The sequence below is a fragment of the Dromiciops gliroides genome, chromosome 2 (assembly GCF_019393635.1).
Source record: "Dromiciops gliroides isolate mDroGli1 chromosome 2, mDroGli1.pri, whole genome shotgun sequence".
NCBI lineage: Eukaryota > Metazoa > Chordata > Mammalia > Microbiotheria > Microbiotheriidae > Dromiciops > Dromiciops gliroides.
Window position 1 is genome coordinate 100682079 of NC_057862.1, and position 27724 is coordinate 100709802.

Sequence of the window (27724 nt, forward strand, 5' to 3'; positions counted from 1 at the left end):
TTTTGGCAATGGCAGAAATAGCAGCTGGGGAAATCAAGAAAGATGTTCTGCAGGAGGAGCCTGACCTACCGTATCCTCTATTATGTCTTGTTTCAGCTATAGGTGTCATTGCCCAAGTTTCCCAGGTTTCCCTTACTCTGGGGAATGTGACTTTCCACAAAATCCATGTCTGATGGCTTTCCCTTTTTTTCTTTTACAAGTTGCAAACAAGGAAGAAAACATTTGTTTTTTTCTGTCCTTATCAATAGTTTCCATCTCTTATGCATGATACCTCTAGGAGGTGATAGGAGAGCCTTCCTGGGAATATTTTCTTTAATGTCCACAGATACAGATGATTATTTTAAAAAAAAAGCAGAGACAAGCAGAATTCCAGAGCCATGTTATGATTTCCAGTTGACCAAAGTCACTATTTCCTCAGATATGATTCTTTCCCTCTCCACACCTGGAAATCTGACAGTCAACAACTCAAAAGGTCACTGTGGGGACTGTGGGGACTGTGGGCTTGTAGTGGGCTTGTCATATATTTGCAAGTAGAAGAAATTAGGGTAGACTCGTGGGCATGCTGGAGAATTGGTTATCAGGAACAATGTTTCTAGGTCATAAACAGCAGATACAAATTATTTGTTTTAGGAAACTTTTTATTACATAGCACCAGTCAGATAGATATACAGGATTATAAAATTTGATAATAAAATAAACCAAATCCAACATAGACGTTGATTTGCTCTGCTGGATAAAAATTTATATTCACAGGAATGGGAATATAAATTTACTATTTACTAGCTGAGAGGTTTCTGATTAGAATAAAATGCTTCTCCCTTGTGTTCTCCCCTACTAAAAGTTGAAACTGTTAGAGAAGAAATTTCCCAAATGGGTTTGGGCACTGTGGTTTAAACTGAAGGCTGTACTGGTTATATAGTCACTACAATAAACTCCTATTGTTGAATCAGCAACTGTTCATTTGTTTTTGGAGGGGTGTGTGTGTGTGCGTGTGTGTGTGTGTGTGTGTGTGTGTGACTTGTGCAGTTTGGGGTTTCAGATTACGCAAATGAACTGGGGCATGTGGAAAGCACTTTGTATACACAAGTGTGCAGTAAGTATTCCTATTTCTATTTCACTCTGAACTGCAAATAAGCATCGAGTGCCTACTATGCTAGGTGCTATATTACTTTAATATAGTAAAAAGAGCCATTCATTGATGGTGCTTGAAGTCTCTTTAAGTGGTCAGACCATGAATTTATTTTGTGGCAAAGCTGAGAAAAGGCTGGAGATTCCTGGTTTTCCCTATAGTGCTCACTAGTCCACATTTATGTCAGGGGTTGGAAGCCTGAACCTGGCATTTCTGTATAGACAAAATCATGCTTATCTGAAGAGCTGACCTTTCTTAGGCATCCTACAGTGGGATTGATTCAAAATGAATGGCCCTCAGCTCCCCTTCAAAAGGTCAGCTTTGTTTGGCCCCTACACTGTTATCTTTAGTATAGTTTTCAAAGGACTCCACTGCAGCCCTTACATTTGGAAAGAAAAAAAAAGCGTCTTCCTATTAAAGGAAGAGGCACTGAATGAAGAGGAAAGCCCCTTTCAATCCTGAGAAGTAGCAACAGACAGAAATTGGGGAACAAAAACTAAACAAAACCCCTCCAGATCTGAGAAATTTCGAAAAATTACTGAAAATAAAAACCTGCCCAAGTTTTATTCACATTCCTGATCAAAGAATCTTTTGCTGCTTTGGGCAGCAGAAATGAACATGAGTTTGTCATCAGCAAAGGGTGACCTTGGGTCAAGGGGCCACAGCGGCCATGTGGCCTCCTATCACAGCATAGAAGCCAAGCATGAAGACCAGGTGATAGAGAATCTCTGCAAACCAATCATAGAAAAAAAAAGCTTAGAATCCCTGAAATGGGGCTAGAAGGAGCCTTAGAGATCATCTGGTTCAACTTTCTCCTTTTTAAAGGGGAAACTGAGGCCTAGGGAGGGGAATTAGTTTGTTCAAATCAATGCAACAAAGTGAAGTGACAGCAGACAACTAATGGAGGTCATCTGGGTCAGGTTTGAAGGAGGTTTCTATACAATCCCCAAAGGTGGGATTTTGTTTTGCTTTTAAAAAGTTCAATCCTGTTAGAATTATAGACCCTAAGAGTTGGAAGGGATTGCAAAGGTCACTCACAGGTGATCATCTCATCTCTGCTTGAACACCTCCAGTAACAGAGAACTCACTCCTTTGCAAGGCAGTTCGTTCTATTTGGGGGCAGCTTTTGTTAGAAAATGCTTATTATGTCTGTCCCAGGGTAACTTCCATCCGCTGCTCCTAGTTCTACCCTCCAGAGCCACACAGTCTCTTCCCTTTTCCCAGTGACAGTCCTTTCTTCCCCACTAAGCGCTCACTTTTTCTCACTTTTTGAGTTCCATCAACTATTCTTCCTAAGACATCAGGAAAGCAAAAGTATCAAAAAACTGTAATGCAGACTACAGTGAACTGGCTATATTAGAGTCTAAACCTACAAATCCTAAAATAGAGGATGATTCTCTATTTAAATAAAGGATCCATCAATTCCTTTAAGTAATCAGCTCCTCCAATATTTTAAAAATTGAAAGGGTTTTACAAAAACTCAAGTTACATACAATTTTTCAGGCATTGCAACTCATAGCAATCAAACTAAAATTGTATGTTTAGGAGATCCAAGAGGCTTCACATTAAGGACAAACAGAAATTAGAATTAAAAGTCCTTCAGATGGCATCTGGCCTTTAGTGAAATGTAAACAGTTCTCAACACACTGAGTGCTCCTGAGAACAAGGTTTTTGGCAGCTGAAACTTCCTCCTACAAACTACTCAAAAGCACTTCAGCCTATCACTCCTTCTCCCCTTCTTTCTATTCTCCCCCTCCCTCTTCTTCTTCTCTTCTCCTTCCCCCTCCTTCTTCTCCCTTTTCCTCCTCCTCTCTTCCTCCTCCTCCTTTCCCCTTATTTCTCTTCATTTCCTTCATCTTCCTCCTTTCCTCTTCCCTGTTAATATCTACTGCTCTGCTCCCTTTTTCTTCCTCACCTCCCTCCCACCTTTCCCCTTATCCTGCTCTTCCTCCCTTTTTCCTTATGCCAGTTTCTTCCTCCTCTCTAACATCCTGCTCTTTTCTGCCTTCTTTTCCCTCTAGGTCCCAAATGCAATTACCCTGGATCACCCCTACCTCTCCTCCCCCCCTCATGGCCTTTGCTTTTCCCGCCCTGTACTTCTCTGATTCCCCCTTTCCCCTCCTCCTGCTTTCCTGTTTGTCCCTGCTTTGCCTTGGTCTCCTCAGAAGCCTCCTATTTCTGTCAGGTCAGGGATGGGGAAAGGGTTGGGTTAACTTTGGTGTTGAGGGTTGTGGGGGTGGAATTATTCCATTTTACTTCTGCACCCCCACAATAGAAACTACTTTCATAGCATGTTAAAGATATTTTTAAAAATTTAAAATTAATATTAAATATTTTTTAAAAAAGAACTTAATTCTTAGTCCTGGAAGGCTTTGTTGGGACCAAAGTGAGATCTCATGTTTCTTTTAGAGCAAGTCTAAGTGACTTCGGCTTCTTGTCCTTTACAAGCAAACAGAACCCTTTTGCTTCAAGATCTGGCACTTTCTTACCTGAGAAAGCATAATGATTGGAGAAGCCTCGGCCTGTATTAAGGGGAGAAAACACAATTGTAATCTTAAGAACCAAAACTTCCTATAAGGAAGGTACCACAACATAATGTCTTGAGCAAAAGTGAAAGTGGTTGACTACATTTTTTTTCTCATTTTTAAAAATGCACTTCAGTCTATCAGGACTTTCATCTCCTCCAGGGATTTGTGTTTGGAGAACAGATAGATCCTGTAACCCAGATAGAACTTCAAGCCATCCATCCATCTATCCATCCATCCATCCATCCATCCATCCATCCATCCATCCATCCATCCATCCATCCATCCATCCATCCATCCACCCATCCATCCACCCATCCAACAAACATTGATTAAGCTCATACTGTATACAAAGCTTCATGCTAAGGGCTCATAAATACCAAGATAAAAAAGTATCCATCCTGAGAGAGTTGATAAAAATGTTTTCTCATAATTGAGCTTCAAGTTTTGGTATGCAATGAAAGGTCTCAAGAGATGGTGCTGCCCATTTACAGGGGCAGCATTAAATGGGGTTATGGCTCAGCATGGCCAATTCTCTTGTATCAATTTGTTACCAGGGCTAACATTAGGTAGAGAAAAAAGTTAGGTCCACCACCACAATTGGCTTGACAAGCTAGTCCAAATGTTTTCACCACTTGTGGGTTCAGACACAACATAACCAACGATGACCCCAGATTGTAAATCAGAAGTACTTACTACGGATAGAAAGTTCCACAACTAACACTCCTCCAGTCTCTTCATGGAAACCCTTCCTTTTGTCGCAGGTCTGAGAGGAAATGGGGTGGGGGAGGAGGAAGAAGAAAAGAATCAGAGGGAGAAGGGGAGAGGAGAAGGGAAGAAAAGAGAGGAGAAGAGATCTTAGAAAATGAAATGTACTGTATACAAAATAGCAACAATATTGTAAGATGATCTGCTGTGAATGACTTAGTTATTTTCAGCAATACAATGATCCAAGACAACTCTGAAGAACTTATGAAAAATGAAATCCATCTACAGAGAAAGAACTGATGGTATCTGAATACAGATTGAAAGATATTTTTCTTGTTAAAAAATTAAAACTTTATTTACTAGGCACTTTTTTTTTGTTTTGTTTTGTTTTGTTTTTTTGTGACAATGTTTTGTTTGGGACAATGGGGGTTAAGTGACTTGCCCAAGGTCACACAGCTAGTAAGTGTCAAGTGTCTGAGGCCGGATTTGAACTCAGGTACTCCTGAATCCAGGGCCAGTGCTTTATCCACTGCACCACCTAGCCGCCCCCAATTAGGCACTTTTTAACCTAAAAATATTTTTCTCATTTGATGAATTATGTGCTAGGCAGTAGATTAGTCTCCTATACTTCCTTGCTAATAACAGATTCAATTCAATACAATTTAATAAACATTTACCAGGTATTACTCTATCAGACACTGTGCTAGGAATACAAAGACAAAAGTGAAAACAGGCCCTGCCCTCAAGGTGCTTACAATTCCATATTTTGATATCCACTTTTCTTAGATAAAAGCTTCAGTTACACAAATCCAGTATTTTAACTATGCCATGGAGAAAGAATGAAGCAACTAAGCTTTGGGGGCAGGGGCTAGGGGAGGAAGGGAGAAAACAAGCAGAACAAAGCATGCATTCTTTTGATTTGGACTTTGAACATTTCAAAAAATGCATTCCCATTACAAAGTTATCTACAAATAAGAATGACTCCAGCTCAGCACACTGGAAGACAAGCAATGTTAGGGAGTCCACAAAATTAAAACCATTTTCAAAATAATATTAAGACATTTTAATTTAAAATATGGTAAATATGAATAGCTATGACCCACATAAAATCTCTTTGAGGGGTCTGCAATAATTGTTAAGAGTGTCGTAAGAGGGGTAGCTAGATGGCGCAGTGGATAAAGCACTGGCCCTGGAGTCAGGAGTACCTGGGTTCAAATCCGGCCTCAGACACTTAACACTTACTAGCTGTGTGACCCTGGGCAAGTCACTTAACCCCAATTGCCTCACTTAAAAAAAAAAAAGAGTGTTGTAAGAACAATAGAAGAGCTGATCTAATCCAACACCCACCTTTTATGGATGAGGAAACTGAGGCCCATAAAGGTGAATTGATCTGTTCAAGGTCACACAGGTAGGTAGTAAGGGATTCAAGTCTAGAGCCTTGACTTCAAACCCTGTTCACGATGAAATGTTTAGTATTTCTGACACTTAAGGAAAGTTATTCTCAGATTAAGAAGTGTTAAAGAAGCATTCAGGACATTCTTGAGACTTCTTGTAGTAGTGGTAATAAGGAACAACTCTGTACACTGATGATATTTTATCTCTGAGGAAAAAGCCCAGTACACTGTTCTCTCTGCATGTTAGATAAGTGACTCTCAAACCTTTTTATCTTGAATTTCTCCTCTATTCTTCCAGAGGTATTTGTATTTGCATTTTTTTTTTTTTGCAGGGCAAAAGCTAGTCACATAGTTAGTAAGTGTCAAGTGTCTGAGACCGGATTTGAACTCAGGTCCTCCTGAATCCAGGACCAGTGCTTTATCCACTGTACCACCTAGCTGCCTCCTCAAACCTTTTTATCTCAGAACCCCTTTACACTCTTAAAAATGATTGGGAAAAAAAAATTTAAGGGGTGGCTAGGTGGAGCAGTGGATAAAGCACCGGCCCTGGAGTCAGGAGTACCTGAGTTCAAATCTGGCCTCAGACACTTGACACTTACTAGTTGTGTGACCCTGGGCAAGTCACTTAACTCCCATTGCCCTGCAAAAAAAAAAAAATTAAGGGGCAGCTAGATGGCGTAGTGGATAGAGCACTGGCTCTGGAGTCAGGAGTACCTGAGTTCAAATCTGGCCTAAGACACTTAACACTTACTAGCTGTGTGACCCTGGACAAGTCACTTAACCCCAGTTGCCTCACTAAAAAAAAAAATGATTGGGGACCTCAAATAGCTTTTGTTTTTTGTGGACTTTGTCTATTGATGTTTTCTGTAGTAGAAATTAAAACTGATAAACTTTTAAAATATGTATATTTTAAAATAATAAACTCATTACATCTTAACATCACATATTTTTAAAAATACTATATTTTCCAAACCAAAAAGTAGTGAGAAAAAAGGCATTGTTTTTCATATTTTTGCAAAACTATCATCTAACTTAATAGAAGACAGCTGGATTCTCATCTCTGCTTTTGTGTTAAATCTATTATGAAATGTTATTTTAGTTTAAATATATGAAGGAAATCTGGCCTCAGAAAGATATGTGGTTGAAAAATGGAGGAGTATTTTAATCTTAGTATTATTATGAAAATAGTGTTGACTTCAAGGATTCCCTGAATAGCTCTCAGGAGTCCCCAGAGATCCATGGGCCAGACTTTGAGAACTGCTACATTAGACTTTGAATCAGTGCTTATGGAATGAATGACTTTTAAAAATCACCATTTACCAAATCAAATTGAGATGTATAAAAGAGTATTTTGTCCATATTTTAATTTTTAAATTAAATTTTGTCCATGTTTAATTTTCAACTCCCACCCACTGAAAACCAAGTTTAGGTATTATTCTCTTAACTCTTGATATTGCCTATAAATATTTTTGTATGAATAGAAGTCAACATTAAGTATGGAGAGTCACAGAAGTAGAAAGAGGGGAAATCATCATTTGGGGAAATGAAGGAAAAAAGAGAGGAAAGCAATATTTTCATTAAATTTTAAAAATCACACAATTATCATCCTAGCTTAGTATGCTCCAGCAAATCCTTTTCAATGCTGTCTGTTCTCTGAGTTTGTGCCACGGACAAACTCATAAGTGAGACTGTTTTAGGAAGACATATTTGGGGGCTTCAGTGAGGGACTAATTCTCTTTGGGTGGGGTTTAAGAAGAAAGTGCCTTATAGGATTTTAGGGTTTTTATAGTTTATATTTAATTCAATTATCCTACCTCCCCCCCACCCCCCGCAAATTATTCACCTTAGAATCAACTCCAAATCAATTCTTGTGTGTGACATACTCCAGGAGATTCATACCAAAGCAATATCTTACTTGGTAATGTCCCAATATATATGTTTTTCTTTTTTTTTGGTATGTCTGGGATTTCATTGGTGTAGGGAGTACCCAATGAGAAAGTACTCTCTATCAACACATAACAATTTCAATCCATAATTCCAGAGTATTTCTGGGTGGGGGTGCTGAAAGGCTAAGTGACCTGTCCAAGAGTCACTCTGAACCTAGGTCTTCTTGACACCAAGTCTGGAATGTTATTCATTATCCAATACTTCCTCTCATTCTGATAATATGAACGTTTAAATTGGGTACTTAAAAAAATGAGCCAGATCTTTTTTTTTTTTCTTAAATGATTGCTTCCAAATCATTGTACAAGAAGTCAGAAAAAACTGGGAGTCTAGTCCTGACTTTGCTATTAATCATATCTATTACATCAGGAAAGTCTCTTTACTTTGTAATTCTGTTTCCTCGTCTGTAAGATGAATGGGGCTAGAGGCACCAATAATCTGTAAAGTTCCTCAAAGATCAAATATTCCTGTTTCCTAATGTATTCCTATATTTCCTCTCTAACTTGAAAAAAAGGAAAGAATTTTGAAGAAGAGCTGCCTTGCTGAGTTTATGCCTGTTTTAGCTTTCCAGACTCAGGGGGGACTTGTAAAAATACTCCTGTGGAAGATAGTAGTAGCTTTGTATTTGGACCATCAGCCTTTGGGGACAGGAAGCAAGGCTTATGCCCCATTCTGACCTTGATCTCAATGGCCCTCAAAGAGCATGCTTGCAAAATATGACCTTGGTTAATTTTTTCCTTCCAAGTAAACCAGCCAAGATAACAGCCTGGAGCTTCACATTCTATTTCTTGATGGAACAAGTTTAAACAAGGTCACAGGAGAAATAACTTTCAGTCACCCAAATTTTATTTGAATGCTTTTTGTGACTAGGAACTCACTCAGAGACAGTTCATTCCATTGATGGATAGCTTTAGTTATTTTTGTTTGTTTGTTTTTTGTTGAGGCAATTGGGGTTAAGTGACTTGCCCAGGGTCACACAGTTAGTAAGTGTCAAATGTCTGAAGCTGTATTTGAAGTCAGGTCCTCCTGAATTCAGGGCCAGTGCTCTATCCACTGCACCACCTAGCTGTCCCGATAACGTTGACTATTAAAAAGCTGTAAAAAAAAAACCCATCAACTGGTGTTCAGGAACTAACTTAAAGAGGAAGATGGGAAGTTGAAACAACAAAATCTACTGGCTCCTTAGCAAGAGACCTCCAAAAACAGGGCATCCCCCAAATCTTAGTGCTTAATTGAATAGCTTAAAACTGCCCTAAGATTTTTGAGATATCTTGTTTGAGTTCAGCTAGCCATAATGTCTCTATATAGTGTTATATAGTGTTTTATGTTATACTATGCTATGCTATGCTATATCATGAAATAGCCAGTCAACAAATTGTTATTAAGGGCTTACTATGCATCAAGCACTGTGATAAGTATCAGGCAATACAAAGAAGGGCAAAACAGTCCCCCCTAATGGGGGAGATAATATATAAATAACTAGGAACATATAAAATATATACATAATAGATGGAGGCAATCTGAGAGTAGAGGGATTAGCAACTCTGGGGACCAGGGAAGGTTTTCTTTATTTTTGATTTGTTTTGTTTTGCAGGGCAATGAGGGTTATGTGACTTGCCCAGGATCACACAGCTAATAGAAGGTTTTCTTTAGAAGGTGGGACTTGAACCAAGTCCTGAACAAAGCCAGGGAGACCAGGAAGTGGAGATGAGTGACTGGAACACTCTAAGCATGGGGGGTAAGCCAATACAAAGGCATGGAGACAGAAGACAGAGTGTTTTGTTCAAGGAATAGTCAATAGTCTGAGATTGCTGTCACAGAATGTGTGGAGGAGAGTAAAAGGAGCACAGTTTAGGAAGGACACTGGTAGGTTGGAGAGAATCCAGAGGTCTGCAGCCATAACAGGAAAGAGTCTCAAGCCCATGCCATATGAGGACTCATTCAAGGAAATAGGTGTGTTTGGTCTGAAGAAGAGAACACTAAGAGGATAGCTGTCTTCAAATACTTTAAGGGCTATCATGAAAGAAATGTCAATCAATTAACATGCATTTATTAAGTGCCTACTATGTGCCAAGCACTATGTTAAAAAGAAAGACAAAAAGCAGTCCCTGCTCTAAAGGAAATCAGTCTAATGGAGGTGACATGTTAAAACAACTGTTTACAAACTCTCTCCATATATATATGCTTGTATGTGTGTATACATACACACATATATGCATGTGTATATATAAAACATGTGTATATATGACAAATTGGAGATAATTAATACTTCTGCTTAGCTAGATGGAGTAGAATTAATAGTAAAGGGTAGAAAGTTGCAAAGAGGCATATTTAGGCCTGGTATATGGAAAACCTTCCTAAAACTGAGAGCTATTCCAAAGTACAATGTACGGTCTCAGGAAGTAGTGGTTCCCCCTTATTAGAGGTCTTCAGACAGAGTGTAGGGGATGACTTTTCAGGCATGCAGTAAAGGAAATTCCTATTCATGTACAAGTTGGATTAAATGGTCTCTGAGGTCCTTTCCAACCCTCAGATCATCATCATTACCACCACCACTACCAGCATTACCATCATCATCACTACCACCACCACAAATGAGGAAACTAAGGCTCAGGTTTAAGTGGCTAACCTGAGGTCTCTAGTGGCAGACCCAGGACTAGAATTCAGGTCTCCTGAACTCTAGCCTAGTGTTGTTTCTTTCTGGAAGAATTTCCATTGCCCTATAACACCATTCCATTTCAAATTTCCTTGGTTAAAAATGAAGACCTTCAAGTATTAAACTTTCCCCAAGTTGGCATCTGACAATGTAATGCTAGCAAGTAGAGCTCGTCTCCAAAGACTGATAGAAGACTGACTTACCACTGGGCAGGAGAACTTTTCACTGTCACAGATGAATGTCTCACAGTGTAGCCAAACCTTGGACAATTTGGGCACATTCTGGAAGCGGAAAGCATTGAACTGAAAAGTTGCTCTGTGATCCTTGCCATTTTCATGCACCAGAACAGTTTCATCAGTGGGGCATCTGAAAACACAAAATGAGAAGCACAAACCAAAGAACCAAATATCGAACTGATCCCTGGCTTGGTCTCTTAAGGTGATATGGATATGATTAAATAGTATATGGGTCACTCCTTTGAGTGCACAGTGTTATGGTCCATGTAGATCACCAGGGGAGTGCTAGATTAAGAATGAATTCACACAGCAGTGGTCCTTTTAAATTCCCTAGTCCGATCAACCAGTCACACCAACATGAAAGGGCTTTTGGTAGAGGTCAGTTTTCCAATGATGCTTCAAATCTACAGGTCCCCCCACCAATTCTAGCTATAATTCTTGTTTTTAGTTAGCAGGACTAGGTGGCTGAGCTCCATCCCTCAGTCTCCTCCCCTTTACAAATATTGATATTTTTGGTTTTTACCTGACCTTTATTTCCCAATATGTTTTTCTCCCTCCTTGGAGAGCAAAACAAAGAAAAAAATTAGATCCACAAAACTAACCCACATGTCAATTAAATCAGACAGTTCCATGTGCAGTGCTTTATATATACAGTTAAAATCAATTTCTTTCTCACTCTCCTCTGTCTCCTTTCTTCTCTCCCTCTGCCTCTCTCCTTCTCTTTCTATTACTTTCTCACTTTCTCTCCTCTCATACATACCCATATGCACATACACACTTACATACTTGCATATATTATATATGATGGAGGGGGTGATTATAACCTTTGGTGTAAGGAGTTCTTGAAAAGGAAACTTCTTCTACCAAAGCAGTTTAGCAATTATTATGAAACAGTCTTGGAGAGTGGTCTGGGTCATTGAGAAGTTAAATGGCTTGCTTAATGTATCAGAGGAATAACCTGAACCCCAGGCTTCTCATCTATATGGTTTGCTCTCTATCCAATATACCATGCTGCCTCCGCCAAAATCACATCAAATGGCTATTTCTTTGAGGAGAGTTTCCATGTGAGGTATGTGTGTGCGTGCATGCATGCGTGTGTGTGTGTGTGTGTGTGTGTGTGTGTGTGTGTGTGTATAGACATGCAAGAAGAAGAGGAACTCTATTGGGTCTTTTGTCCTCTGAAATGGTCCATGGATAATTGGATTAGACATTTTGCTTCTGAAAGCACTATGAGGACAAACCTCCCAGAGTGTCTCTCTCCCACTCAATATATCTAGCTCAAACAAGGTTCACAAATGTAAGCAAAGCTACTATGATATTCTATTGATACTTTCTTACAGTTCTGTCACTGACTTCCCAAGTGACCTCAGGATAGTTCCTTCCCTCCTCTGGACCTCAGTTTCCTCATTTTGAAAATAAGGGGCTTGAATTAGATAGTTTCTCAGGTCCCTTCCAGTTCTGACATTCTATGTCAGAACACGAGACAGTGGACAGAGCATTTGATTTAGAGTCAGAGGTCATGGGGCTGAATCCCAGCTCTGCCATTATCTATGTGACCTTGGGCAACCTTTGGACCTCAGATTTCTTATTTTTAAACTGAAGGGGTTGAAGGAGATGACCTCTAAGGCCCCTTTTATCTTTAAATCTATGATCCCGTGACCCTAAGGGGAACAATCCAGGAACATCAGGTACAGGTCCAACTGGGAGAAATAAGAAATAGAAACTTGAAAATTCCAGTGCTGAGAGCCAACCCTTGGCAAGAAGTTGAGGGGAGTGTCTCAACTCTAATTCAAGGTTTTTCTATTGGTTCCTCTATTTGTATCAGCCCCAGACCGGCGATGGAGTCATCGACACTTTCTGAGTTGTGAAATTCAACTCCCTGTTGGTCCAGTAAACCTGAGATCCTTAGTTGAAACTAAGCAGATCCTTAAAATAGCTCACTAAAATGAGTGCCCTCATGTCATGTAATGACTTTAGCTGGTGGAAAAAAACCAGACCCAAGGGCAGAGAAGAAGCAAGAGGAATAGTGCAATGATGGATGGGTAGGCATGATTGTCATGCTTAGATCATTCAGTCCTAGTTCCTCTTGGCACTTTGAATTCCTGGCACTAGGACCCTTGGAGACCAATAGGTCCAGCCAGTGTTACAATCCATCTCCCCTCAAGCCCCCAATGACTTATAACAGTGCTCAGTGCAAATGTTCCTGCCCTAGGGCCATATGTGATTGTCACCTGAATATTGCAAAAATAAATCATATTAGGTGAATTTGTCTGTAAAGAGAAATCTCTGATGTTTTGACTATTCCCCTCTCTCCAGGAGTCTTAGAAAATCAGTCTTTCCTCCTGATCAGAGTAGGAGAAATAATGTTTGGGAAATTCTGGGGCCTCACTTTATAACTTTGGTCTCTGGTTGCTTTGTGATGAGGTTCCTGCACCAGTATTTCCAGAACATTCATAAAACACTGCTAAATGTCGTAGGCATGGTAGAGATTTATCTCAAAGATGGAATCTTCCAGATGTACTCAATGTTGCGCGTTTGCAATATGGGAGCAATAAGGATGATTTGAGGAAAGATAAACCAATGTGCATTAATTAATAAAGCTTTAAGCATTGTGATGCATTGTGCAAATCTTTGTGAGATTGCAATCCTAAGAGAGAGGTTTTGAAGTTACTCCCTCTCCGTACTAGTCAAGAATTCATTTGGGGATCCTCCAAGTTATTTGGTGGGTATCATTTTCTCTAAAGCATAAAGAGTCCATCATCAATATGGATCAAACAGCTATCAAAACTGCTGTAGAAATCCTGCTGCCTCCAAAAGGAAGACAATCTTCCTGGATTATTCAGATATGAACCAATGACTCATATTCTGCCTGGAAGTCAGATTTTCATGGCTGGCTATCCCACTAGCTATCCAAAATATCTTGCCTCCCCAGGATATCCTTCACCATGATATATAATTGACATCAATACTTAACCGACTCCAGTTTTGTACAGGCTAATGTTTTTATTTTGTCCCAGTTCCTCTGTAAGGGCCTATGTATGTCAGTTCCCTTTATGTAATACATATCCACAAGCACATGAAAAGATCCAGGAGTCTGAGACCTGAGTTCATATCCTACATTTGATTATTACTTCCTGTGTGATCTTGGATAAATCACTTGGGTGAGCCTCTCTAGAGCTCAGTTTCCTCATCTATAAGATGAGGGGGTTGGAATCAGTGGCCTCTGAGGTTTCTTGCAGCTCTAGAGCTATTCTCCTCTATTTCTAAATCAATGCTTGATTCAGGTGATGTGTGATTAGACATTTGCATCAAACTGGGAGTACCATTTGAAATGTTTGCATGGATGCCATAGCAAAGGAGGCCTTCTTGTCAACACCTCTGAAAGCATGAAAGCCACCCAGCCTGAAAAAGGATGCTGTCCCCATCCTGTAACCCTGACCCATGAGAAAGGGTACATACCCTTTACCAATTAGCTGCCATTGCATGGGATACATGAAGTCTGCTGAAGGTGTGGCCCAGCAGCTGTTCAGGACAACCTTAAATCTGAAAAGGAAAACACAGGCCCATTGAAGCAGAGGTTCTTTTGCTCAGACAGGGCTCCAAGTTGCTTTCTTTTTTCAGTCCAAATTTCAGTGGTACTGGCTTCCTTACCTAATGCTTAACCCTTTGGCTTCCACGCCTGCAAACAAATCCGACCCAATTTCTGAGGTTTCCAACACAAAAGGGGCTTCTTTTTTAGTGGAGAACTTGGCATTCTTTGGAAAGAAATATATATTGATTATTATGATCACTTGGAAAACCCTGTTGAGGCTCAGCCTGAGAAACTGTGCAGGGGTCAGTTCCCAGGGGGCAGAGGTGATGGTGGACACAGAGGGACCATCCTTACAGTTATAGAGAAGTCAGTGGGATGATAAGGAATACACTGCCTTCAATGGGTGAGTTGGGTTACAGGGAGAGGCAAAACTACCTGCAACTATTTCTATGGAGAATGTGATTTGGTTTGAAGGATCTAGAGCAGGGAAGGATTTTTAGAAGTCATTTAACCCAATCCCTTCATTTTGGAGATGAGGGTTTGATTCCTGGCATGAATGAATTGTTAGTAGAAAATGAGGAAATGAGCAAAACACTTAACCTAAACCAATCTGTTTTCTCCTTTAACCACGCCCTATGGAAGCCTGTTCTTTTATTAACAAACTATCCTCCATATTAGATCTCTTCCTCTTACGTAGCTTTCATTTACGTATTTCAATCACAGAAACCTTCCCCCTCTGCCCCGCACCCCCCCCCCCCGCCGCCACTGAGACAACACATCCCTAGCCACCATCTCTAGGACTAGATTTATGTTCCCTCATGTCCCAAACCCACTAGGCAAGCACAAGGAGTTGGTATACTTCTTGCTCCTCGTGGCTGTTTCTAGACCTTTCCCTTGCTACCATTATTTAGCAAGCTGTTCTTCTTTGAGGTTCATTTCATCTATATATCACCCTAATCAAATCTTAGTGTCATTTATCTACAAGCCCTCCCTTCTGGAGATCAGTGATAGTCCCCATTTTGGTGTCAGCCCTTATGCTTAGGGGCTTCGATTTCCATGTCAGTATCCTCTCAAGCAACTTTGCTTCTTCCCATTTTAGCATCACCATTACACCTCAGCCACACACAGGAATGGTTATCCCTTTAATCTTGTCATCAACCTTAAGTGTTCTGCATAGTCTGACACTTTGGAATGATTTTATCTGACCACAGTTTTCTAACCTCTAACACTAGTGCTTTGCCTCTGCTAAACCTGTTCTCCGTCCTTGTCCTTATTGTTGTAATTATTCCATCCCTCCCTTCTTTCATAGGCCATTGCTTATGCTGGGCTCACTTGGCTCCCTTCAAAATCTTGACTCTATAGTTAATCAGTTCAACTTCATACTCTTCTCTGGACTTGGATCATTTGCCCACTCCTTTCTATATCCCAACCCTGGCTTATTCCCACCATGCACCTCCATAACACTGCTAGAAAAAGTCACACAGATATGCTGAGTAGGTCCACTATGTGGTAAAAAAATATGAAAGTTTTTTAACAGTCGGTTAGGATAACTGAAAGACGCCAGTTTTTCTTTAAGGACCACCCTTTTGGGGAGGCGTACATGAGCTACGCATGCCAGTGCACCTGCTGCGCACGTCAGACTGCCTGCTATGCACTCAACTTCCGGGGTGTGAGCTTAAAAGACAAGGAGAGAACGGAAGTGGAGTTTTTTCCTGCTCTGCTGGTCTCCTGACTGCGCGGCACAGATGGTCTCTCTCTCTCCAAAGGTGGACTTCTCTTTTGGTGAGTTTTTATAAGGAATATAGACTAAGCTTAGACTTAAGACGATTTGTATTGTGTTTCTACTTTCCTATCCTTCTAATCAACATCACCTTGTGACTACAATAACAATAAAAGGTCTATCTAGAAAACCAAAAGCTTCTTCCATTTACTAGTCTGGGAGATAAATTAAGGGAAAGGTTAAGTAGGGGAGATTTATGATCTAATATCCAATTTTAAATCTCACAACTACAAACATTTAATCTTAATCAAGTCAGTATTTTTATTCTTCTCTTACTGTTCATTGCGCTTCCCACAGAATGGTCCAAACTTTCTCTTAGTCTTCTAGCCACCTGTACCACACCCTCCCCTGACCCTAGCAGATGATCTTGTATCATCCTTTACAGAAGAAATTAATGGCATACCTCTCTTCTTACTTCTAAACCTCAAATTTCCATAACATCACATCATCTATTTTCCCTTTTTTGTTCTGGTCTCTGATGAAGAGATAAACCCTTTCCTTGTCAAGGGCAACCCCTCTATTTGTACCTTTAGATCCATCCTCTAAAGTCTCTTCCTTGAGAGTTTGATCCTTCAGTCATTCCTAACAGCTCTCTAATTTTCAGTCTATTTACTGGCTCCTTCTCCTGCTGTCTACACATGTCTAGAGTTATTGTTATTCAGTTGTTTCAGTCACGTCTGACTCTTTGCAATCCCATTTGGAGTTGAGTTTTTAGGGTTTTTTTGTTTTTTGTTTTTTTTGGCAAAGATACTGGAATAATTTGTCATTTCCTTCTTCAGCTCATTTTACAGATGAGAAGTTGAGGCAGAGTGAAGTGACTTGCCCAGGGTCAACATAGCTAATAAGTGTCTGAGTCTGAATTTGAACTCACAAAGAGAAGTCTTCCTGACTCCCAGTACTCTATTCACTGCATCACCTAGTTGCCCCTGTCTCAATTTACCTCATGCTTAAAACAAAAACAAAACCAAAAATTTCAGTTGTTCTTACTATCTTTTCAAGCTATAAGCCTGTATTTCTCTTCCATTTCAAAGACAAATTGGAGGAGAAAAAAACCACTGTCTAAACTCTTTGCTTCCAATTTCTCACCTCTTACTCACTTCTTAACCCTTTGCAATTGAGCCTTTGATCCTATAAATTGACTGAAATGACTCTCTATGGGAATCACCAATGACCTCTTTATTTCAAAAGCCGATGGCCTAATCTCAATCCTCCTCCTTTCTGACCTTTATACAGAGTTTGACACCATTAACCACTCCTTTCATCCCTCATTTTTCTTGACATTGCTCTCTCTCCTAATTGTCCTCCAATTTTCTACCCATCTAACTGGTTCTTCTAAGTCTCCTTTGTGCGGGCATACCACTAGGATCTTGTCCTGGACTGTTTTTCCTTTTCTTTCAGTAATCTCTCTTTTGGTAATCACATCATCTCTGAAGTTTAATTGTCACCTCTATAAAGATAACTCCCAAATCTACATATCTAACCTTCACCTTTCTCCTGATAATCCTATAGCCCCAACTCTCTGCTGGACATCTTCACCTATATGTCTTATAGACACCTCAAACTCAGCATATACCCAAAATAAAATAAAATTAATTAATTATCTTTCCCCCAGACTTGCCTTTCTTTGATATTCCCTAGTTGTTTGTCTGTTTTTTAAAATCCTTCCAGAGGGGTGGCTAGGTGGTTAGGTGGCGCAGTGGATAAAGCACTGGCCCTGGATTAAGGAGGACCTGAGTTCAAATCTGGCCTCAGACACTTGACACTTGCTAGCTGTGTGACCCTGGGGAAGTCACTTAATCCCCATTGCCCTGAAAAATAATCCTTCCAGAAACCTAGGTTCAAATCCCAGATTCATTCTTGACTTTTTGTTTTCCTTGATCTCTCCTCATTTCCAGAAAGTTGCTAATACTCATCAATTTTTACCTCCACAAAATGTTTCACATACATCTCTTCTCTCCACTCACATATCTTATCACTTCTCTTCTGGACTATTACAATAGTCTCTTAATTGATTTTCTTGAATCTAGACTATCCCCTCTTCAATCCAACTGCCAAACTTATCTTCCTAAAGCAGAGATAAAACATTCACTCTAGGGGCAGCTAGATAGCATAGTGGATAAAGCACTGGCCCTGGATTCAGAAGGACCTGAGTTCAGATCCAGTCTCAGACACTTAACATTAGCTGTGTGACCCTGGGCAAGTCACTTAACCGTCATTGCCCCTCCCCCCCAAAAAAAGACCATTCCATCAGCAAACACTTATTAAATACCTATGATGTGCCAGGCTCTCTGTGGGACACTGGGAATGCAAAGATAAAAGGTGAAAGAGGCCCTGCCTTAAAGGAGCTTACATCCTGTAGCTCTTTCCATGTCACTTCCCCGTTCAAAACCTTCTCTAGCTCTCTATTGCCTTGAGGATAAAAATGGAAATCTTTATTTGGCATTTAAAGACCTGTATAATCTGAGTCCAAAGTATCACCCTCACTTCCTGAAATCCAAACTATTTTTCTAAGCGGACTTCACATCATTCTCCCTCATGTACTCTACCTTACCGTCAGAATTCCTTACTAGATGGTTTCTGTACATGGTTTTCCATCCCTTCCCCAACCTTGAGTGATATCTGCCAGGCCTGGGGTACCATCCATCTCCCCCTCCCCTTCCCTTCATGGTTCAGCTCCTACTACTAAAGGCCTTCCTTCATTCTCCCAGTTGTTAGTGTTAATCTTTCCTCGCTTAAAATAAACTTTGTGTTTATTTTAAAAATAGATTTCATATTTATTTACTTATTTATTTGTCTGTGTAAACGTTTTTGTCCAGCAAAACAGAAATCCTTTGAGCACAGGGACTTTTCATTTTTGTCTTTGTATTTCTACTACCTAGCATGGTACCTAGCCAATATTAGGAGCTTAATAATGCTTATTGGATTGAAACACTCTAGGCTTTTTTGCTTACTTATTTGTAAAAGGAGTGGGTCAAGATAATTTCTAAGATTCTTCATAGCTTATCCTTTGAGTCTGTAACTGTTTCACTGAGCTCTTGCAAAGAGTAGTAATGAATTTAACAGCTATGGGTTTGCTAATTATCTTTGATATTAACCCAGTCAGGAAGGCAAGGGTCCCATGGTTCTACCTTTGTTTGTTTCTGAGACAGATTTCAGACTGTGTTGGAAAGTTTATATAGTGAATTGGCTTATTCAGTGTGCTCTAACATTGCAATCTCTGGGTCCATCCAACTAGCACTAATTATCTTTCTGAAAAAATTTAATTTAATTTAATTTTTATTGATTGATTGGTTTTCATTTATTTATTTATTTATTGGCACTAATTATCAACTGGTGGTGATGTTTTGGTCTAAAATATGGAGATTAAAGCCCAATTTCATGTCAACTGCAGGACTCAGATCCCAGATCTCTCTTTCCCTTCATGGCCAAACTTCTTGAATGGAGAGCTTACACCCAATGACTCTCTTACCACTAACTACTCACTCCCTAGGAATTTGACCTCAGGTCCTCCTGAAGTGCTCTATCTACTGTACCACCTAGCTGCCCTCTAATACTTCCTTTCTATTGAGACTGTTCTCTCTTGTCACCAGTAACCTTTTAATTACCAAACAGAATAACTTCTCAGCCTTAACCCTTCTAGATCTCTCAGAGGAGGCTGAAATCTTTTATTACCGTCCCCCTCTCCTCACTCTCTTTGCCTTTGGCTTCTGTTACACTGTGCTCTAGCTTCTCTCCCCTCTTTAGTTGCTCCTCCTGTCACTCTCCCTGCTTCTTCCATCCTCATTCCCTTAACAGGTATTCCCCTAAGGCTCTGTCCTCATCCTTCAGCCTTTTGACCTTCTTGTCTGTTTTCTCCCTTGACTATTTAATCCACTCCCACAGTGTCAACTATTCTTTCTATGTGAATGACTCCTACGTTTGTTTAGTTCCAGCTATGCCTCTGGGCTCCAAATTCCTATCTTTAACCACTGGCTAATGGATAGATAGTGCAGTGGACAGGGCAAGGGAGTTGTAGTCAGGCAGACCTAGGTTCACATTCCATCTCAGAAACTTACTATCCACGTGACCCTGGCTAGATCACCTTTGGAACTGAGTTTCTGTAAAACGAGGAGGTTGGACTTCACCTTTAAGGTCCCTTCTAACTCTATGATCCTATAATCTCTGTCCTTCTTTATTATGTCCTGCACACTATACATCTACTGCCAATATAAATTATTATTGAAAGCACAGATCTAGTCAAGTCACTACCCTATTCAAAAATCTTTTGTGATACTTACCTGCTAAATTAAGTCCAATCTTCTTAGACTGGCATTAGAGGCTCTTCACAAATCTGGCTCTGATTTACCTTTCTAGTCATATTACTCCCCCTTATGTACAACTTACACTCTTTTTTTTTTTTGGCAGGGCAATGAGCATTAAATGACTTGCCCAGAATCACACAGCTAGTAAGTGTCAAGTGCCTGAGGCTGGATTTGAATTTAGGTCCTCCTGAATCCAGGGCTGGTGCTTTATCCACTGTGCCACCTAGCTGCCCCCATGACTTACACTCTTTTTTTTTGCAGGGCAATGAGGGCTAAGTGACTTGCCCAGGGTCACACAGCAAGTAAGTTTCAAGTGTCTAAAGCTGGATTTGAACTCAGGTCCTCCTGAATCCAGGGTCAGTGCTTTATCCACTGCACCACCTAGCTTCCCCCATTACTTAAACTCTTAATGGAACATGTCTCTCCTCTTCCTTCCTCTGATCTATCTTTATATCCCTCAATCTTCAAATAGGACAGCTAGGTGGTACAATGGATAGAGTGCTGGATCTGAAGTCAGGAAGACTTCTCTTTGTGAATTCAAATCCGGCCTCAGACACTTACTAGCTGTGTGATCCTCAGCAAGTCCCTTTACCCTGTTTGCCTCAGTTTACTCATCTTTTACAGATGGAGGAGATGGCAGCCCATTCCAGTATCTTTGCCAAGAAAACACCCAAATGGAGTCACAAAGAGTTGGAAATGACTAAAAATGACTGAACAACAACGAAATCATCAAATGCCTTCTTTCCACATACCTACTTCTTGCAACTTACCCATTTCTTCATGGCTCAGCTCAAAGTCCTGCTCCTTGATAAAATGTTCATCAGTGCCGCTAGGGTGAAGTGATCTCTCCCTTGGAACTGTAGCAGTACCTTCTTCTTAGCACTTTTAAGGCCCTCACATTCTGCTTTGTACTCTAGGTATCTGCCTATCTGTATTATCTTCCCTATTAGACTGCAAACTTTATTAGGTTGGGGATTCTCACCTTTTTAGCATTTGTTGCTCTCTCAGTGGCTGGTACAGAGCCTTCCATGTTGGGTGCTCCATACATCTTTGTTAAATGAATGGAATGTTTAAAGGAATAAAGCTGAACCTAAGCCCAGAATGATGATCAATTAGCTTCATATTTGCCTCTGTGACTTTAACCATATCCTCTCTGCTTTTCAAAGTGCATACCCATTAGAACAGAGCAGAAAATAAACTTGATGAGGCCAAGATCTTTTTTTTTTGTAATCCCAGATCCCCAACATGGTGCCTTAAATATAGGAGTAGGAACTGGTCCTTTGATTTCATTGGCATATAGAGCTCCTAAATGAGGACACAACCAATGTATGTTGGCACCTTCTCAACAATTTACAGTTTTGGAGAGTTACCTAAAGCATTAAGAGATTAAGTAACTAGCCCAGGGTGACACAACCAAGATATATCAGAGGTCAGACTAGAACTCGGGTCTTCCTGGCTCTGAGGTAAGCTCTCCATCCCACAATGTCTACTGCTTCTCTGCCTCAAACACTGTTGGCATTTAATATATACTTATTGGGTTGGGTTCTATCTGATGCTCCTGTTTCTTGTATGGCTAAAAATTATGAGGTAGATAAGCAGCCTCCAAGGAATTTTCTTTTTGGCTTCAGAATCTAGAAATTTTTCTGCTAAAATTCCCAATTTGGAGATTAGGGGAAGAAAATAGTCTATTTGGAATCTGCCTTTGGCACCCCAGGGAATCCAGAGCAATTTGCTGCTGAATTGATTTCCTTGTGCAATCTAGGCCATGGCCCATGACCTGCTAATTGGGTGGAAATATATGCAAGGATTGGTTGCTGCTTCAGCAACACACAAGAATGCTCTCTAAGGAAGTGGAAGAAACCAGCTTTGCCCCCAAACAGCAGATGACTGCATGAGTCAGGCCCTGGAAACAAACCACAAACCTCATGGCTCTGGGGAATGCCAAACAGCCCCCCAAACAGAGCAGCACCATGTGGGAAAGTAGTGAGAGCTGGAACCCACTTAGCTCCCTGAGAGCCCAGACTTGGGGTGTAATTCTGGTACCCTGCCCCCCTTGGGAAAATCCTTTTAGAAACAACTTAAGAAAACTGAATGCATTGAGTGTTCCCTGCCCTCCCCGCCAAGAGGGCACTGAGAATATGCCTACTGTATCCTGCAGTCATGTTAAATGGGATACAGTAGGGTGACTGAAAAGGAAGAAAAGTTCTCTGGGAACATGATTTCTTATTAACATTGTCATTGTTCCTATTTAAACCACTGCCAAATAAGCAGATGATCCTGCATTTTGTTTTATTTTGTTTGATTAAAATAATCATTTTTTAAAAACCCTTTAAGAAAAAATGGGAAGCTAATACAGCCTGTTGCTTAGCCACTGGTTGGCAGCTACTCTGCACATATATACTTTGCATTCCTGGATTCCCTCCAGATCCCACATTTGTCCTTTGCCACCACCCAGTCTCTGCATCCTTTCAGGGCCTCAGGAGCCCACATTGTATTGACCAATTTTGCTTGCTTGCCAGGAAAGGCTTAACAAGGTCCTTTCTCTCAAGATTAGATGTGCTTGTTAACTAGGAACAAACTTTCTGCAGAAGACTGTGCTCATAGAAGAAAGAGTACTGGACTGGGAGGCAAGAGCCCTGGGTTCTTGTCCTGGTTCTGCTTTTAGGTGTCTCCTCTCTTCTCCTAGACTCAGTTTTCTCATCTGCAAAATCCTGGTTTATGATACATGATCTCAAAGGTCCCTTTGACTTTGAAGGTTCTATGCCTATTTTCCTGGATCTGGCTTTCTGTAATGAAGTATGTATGTGGTTATATGTGCAAACACAAAGGCATGTATATCTGTGCAAATGTGAATATTCATATATGTGGTATATCTGCTCAAAAGGAGCTGCAGGTTATACAAAAACAAATACTGGTAGAAGGGTAAAGATAGCTGTTCCTAATGGTTTTGAACATGGCTTTTGAATGGGACTCTTTACCTTCACCCCAATTAATGCAATGTTTCTTAGTTCCTTGTTGTAAGCCCACTAGGACTTGAATAACAGATGTGACAAATAAGAGCTGGCTCCCAAATATAAGGTACTAAATTCAAGTTCCAGGAACAACTCTGCCATGACTGTGAGACATTAGGCAAGTCATAAAATCACAGTTTTAGAGCCAGAAGGGACCTTACAGGTCATCCCATCTCAACCCCTCATTTTACAGATGAATAAATTGAGGCATAGAAAATTCCATGACTTTTCCAAGGTTGTACAATCAGTAAGTGACAGAGTTGAGATTTGAACCAAGTCCTAATTCCAAATCCAATGCTTCTTCTTCATTTGTAAAACAAAGGAATCAAACTGGATGACCACCAAAGTCCCATTTGATCCCAACATTCAATGAATCTAGAACACAAGAATTGGAATGCTGCTTCATTTAAACTGAAAGTTTACTGTTTGAATGAGTGTTGGAGTCTTAACCTTAATTACCAGGGGGGACAAGTTGGGGAAGAGGGAAGAGGGAAGGAACAAATACATACAGGTGAGTCCAGGGATCTCTCATATTGACCATAATATAACCGAAAAGTAGTAAGTAAAGAAAACTCACAGTATAGAAGTTCAGAGACAACTGGCTTTCAAAGGACCCCATGCTCCCATTCTTGACATGTACTGTGGCCACTCTGGAAAGGGGAGAGAGTTTTGCATAAGGACTGAAACATGCAAGATTGGAAGGGGCTCCAGAATACATGCATGCGTGTATCCTCTTTGCCCAGAAGACTTACCTCTGATCAAAAGCAGCCTGGTTGACCAAGTAGGTTGAATGATACGTACAAGAGAAGGAGTAATTCACTGGTTGGCTCTTCACAATCACTGTGCTGTCATTGGACACAATGTGGCTGAAGAAATGGTAGATGGGGGGCTTGTACTGGAGTCAGAAAGAGGAAGAAACAAGGTCAGGTTTCCTTGGTGCCCCTGGGGATGCTGTAGGAACGGATTGGGGGAATGAATGGAGAGTTTTGTACTCTGCTTTTTAAATAGACAGAGCATTTGCAAGTGAAAACCAAAGGCAAAAGAATTCAGATCAGCCTCTGGAGTTTGCTATCACTTTCTTGGTTTGTAGAGGGAAGGTTTTGATTTTTATCAGCAATATTTGGGATAACATGAGCCAAAATTCCTGGATCAGTCCCGATAGACTCTTTCCAGAAATGAAGGAACTGAAAATATTTCAAGGTCATGTTTTTCATGTACCCATTTGGCCTAGGTTCTTTCTTTAGTACTAATTGACTTCCCCCTTTTGTAAGCTTCCTTGGTTGGCCTTCAGAGCCCAGAGCCAGTAGTGTCTCACAGGGTTGCTACAATGAAAGAACGTTGTAAAATGTATGTGAGCCAGAAATAGTAATAAATAACATCTTTATCCTGTTATTCCTGACTGTGTTGCCAGGAAGGCAATGTACCATAGTAGGTAGAGTGTTGGACTTAAGAGTCAGGGAGGGTCCTCTCCATTTCTACCTCTAGCACTTCCTGGCTAGCTATATGACTCTGGGCAAGTCAGTAACTGTCTTTGAACCTGGGCAACTTTCTAAGACCCTAAGTCAGAAAAAGTTGTGATTTGCCTTGGTGGGGGGAGTTCCTGTACTCACAAAAGCACAGTTCCTAGATAATTTTAGACTGTAGTACAGAACATTCTGACCTGATAAATCCTTCTAAATAAAGCAGAAATTCTTAACCTGGGGTTTGCGAACTTTAAAAACAAAATTTTGGTGACTTTATTTCACACAATCGGTTTCCTAGTACTTTATTTTATGCATTAAAGACATTATGATGAGAAGGGGTCCATAGGTTTCCCTAGACTGGCAACGGAGGCCAGGACCCCCAAAAGTTCTCTGTACCGAGAAGAAGCTCTTTGTGGAGTAACATTTCCTTTCTCTTAAACCTAACAGAGAATAAATCTGCTAACATTCAGGGCAGTGAAGTATATAGTCAACAAATAGTCAACCGATACTTATTAAGTGCCTGCTACGAGTCATACATGGTGCTAAGTGCCTGATTGGAATATTGGAAGAACATTGTACCGGAGTTGGGAGATGCAAGTTGATGTGCCAGTTTCACCTATGTGATTTTGGGTAAATGACTTCATATTGGAGTCCCAGTTTCCTCATCTCTTCATTTAAGGGATTGGACTAACTAAGCTCAGAGGTTCCTTTTAACTCTGTGATTCTATGTCCATTGTCCAGTATTTTGTAAGGATTCGTTTTTCAAATTACTTCATCTTTCAATAATTATAAAACCTTATCTTGTTTGCCATAAATACTGTGTTCTTCTTCATTGTCACAGAATGTAGACCAGCCTTACCTCAGATTGGGTTCCACAATAGGACTTGTTTTTAGGTGACAGGTCAGGAATTATGAACTGGTAGTAACCTGCCTCATGGATTCCATTGTAACACACCCCTCCAAGAGCCAGCTGGTGCACTTCCCAACCATAGGGACACTCTGGTATTTTTGTGATGATGGTTTTAGGATAACAAAATACAAGAATAACATCTAGAAAGAAACACACACATGGTTTGGGTTGAGAAATGGTGAATTTCACCCTGAATGTATTTAATTTCACAGGAGAGGCAGAAAATTTAAAATAAGAAAAAGAAAAGATTGTTAAATGCTCTTCAAGTAATAAGAATTAAATAACAAGAAGAAATAAAGTTTAAGAATAAAGCCCAAAGAAGAGAATGGAGAAAATGTGACAAGATCAATTTTTAAAAAGTAGTTGAAAGTTCACTAAATGGGGAATCAAGAAACCTGGACTAGTCTTGGCTTTCCCATCAATTCACTCTTTGGCCTTGGCAAATCACCCTGTTTGGACCTCAGTTTCCCATCTGTAAAATGAAGGGATTAGATGAGATGATTTCTAAGTTCTTTTTCAAATCTAAAAACTGTATGACTTTAAAACTCATGGCAAAAGTCTTACTTAATGTATATTGTCTTTTTAAAAAAATGTCAATATCTGCCTTGTTTATATCCAGGACACTTAGAAGCAGACCAATAAAGTGTGACAATATTAAGGTAGGGACAGAATAGCAGTTTGGATAGCTTTACATCTAAGGGAAGCATCTATAGTGGAAGGAGTTGGGCTTAGAGTTTTAAGACTTCATTTCTGGTACTTAGTAATGGTGTGACTATGGGCCAGTCACTTAATCTCACTATATCCTACTTTTCTTATCTATAGAATGGGAATAATAATACTTTTTACTACCTACCTTAGAGGTTACTATGAGAAAAGTATTTTATAAAATTTAAAAAGCTATAGGATTGTGAATAGGTATTTTTTACGATAATTTTTATTCAAATATTCTGTACCTGCTTTATTTGGGGTACACGGGCCTGCCAATGTCTCAGTAAAGATGGCCAGCAGGACAAATATCCTTATCATCATCTCTTCTCTGGGGTGTGGACACTGCTGGGCATCCAAATCAAGAAAGGAGAACTGTCACAATCCTTCGAGAGCCCAGGGCATTATCATTCTGGGCTTGGAATGAAGATTTTCAGCTAAGGGGAAGCACACAGCCTACCCCAACCTGCATAGAAAAAAAAATGATATCCTGAGATTCAAGTGTAATGCCCCACATCCCCATAATTCCTGACAGATGTACAATATACCAAAGGCAGTAATCATACCAAAAATCAGTGGCAGGAACTGCTGTTCAGATGCTGTTGGTCATATGTCCTGCCGCTTCATTTCGTCCACCCTTCATGCACTGCATATGTTGCTTTCCCAATTCTTGGTTTCCCCTGAGCTCACTGACTCAATGCTCCCTCCACTTTATATAGGCTGGTGTTGTAAAAAGAAACCCTCATCCAGATAAGTCACAATGAACAAGTGTAAGCCAGGGTGGAGGGAACTCCAAGGGGACCACATGCAACAATAAGACAGGGAATTCCATTACTGCCAGTCAAAACTGGATTCTTTCTCTCTCATGTTATTTTTCATGGAGTTTTCTTAAATAATAAACATTCCCCGCCCCCTACCATAGGATATGAAAAACAAGCTTTCAATTTTAGGAGAAAGTATATTTCTTTACCTTTGCTACAAAAACTTCAAATGGGGTTTCAGAGAGTTGGGCAGGACTAAAAGCCATTAAACAAGAACAAAAACAACGACATTTCTATACACATTGTTATTCATTTCAGATCTAGGAAAGTGCCAGTGATTTTGTTCCTCCCTCCCCCAAATTATTGGATCACTTAACATATTATCTAATATTTGAATTTAAAGAAGATGACTATCACTAAATTTGATTCTCAAAAATATAACGGTGATTTATTTCTATTTTTAAATGTTGCTCACTCATGTTTGATTCTTTATGACCCTGTTGGGATTTTCTTGGCATAAATACTGGAGTAGTTTTCCATTTCCTTCTCCAGCTTATTTTATATATGAGGAAACTGAGTCAAATAGGGTTAAATGATTTGCCTAGGGTCATGCAGTTAGTAAGTATCTAAGGTCAGATTTGAACTCATTAAGATGAGTCTTCTTGATTC

General features: G+C 40.1%; 1 protein-coding gene across 2 annotated transcripts; it reads right to left on the bottom strand.

Annotated features, from left to right (window-relative positions):
- Positions 1-672: 672 nt before the first annotated feature.
- TECTB (tectorin beta) lies at positions 673-26666 on the bottom strand. 2 transcript variants are annotated; one of them, XM_043985853.1, is made up of 10 exons: positions 26543-26666; positions 25539-25729; positions 23969-24111; positions 23794-23866; positions 14244-14347; positions 14052-14135; positions 10560-10722; positions 4351-4420; positions 3619-3651; positions 673-1857 (listed from the first exon to the last, which is right to left on the bottom strand). In XM_043985853.1, the coding sequence occupies exons 1-10, from the start codon at positions 26616-26618 to the stop codon at positions 1781-1783; spliced, it is 1014 nt and encodes a 337-aa protein (XP_043841788.1). In that variant the 5' UTR covers positions 26619-26666; the 3' UTR covers positions 673-1780. The 2 variants fall into 2 exon arrangements, with proteins under 2 accessions (XP_043841788.1, XP_043841787.1); XM_043985852.1 differs by having other exon boundaries at positions 23794-23896.
- Positions 26667-27724: the final 1058 nt, after the last annotated feature.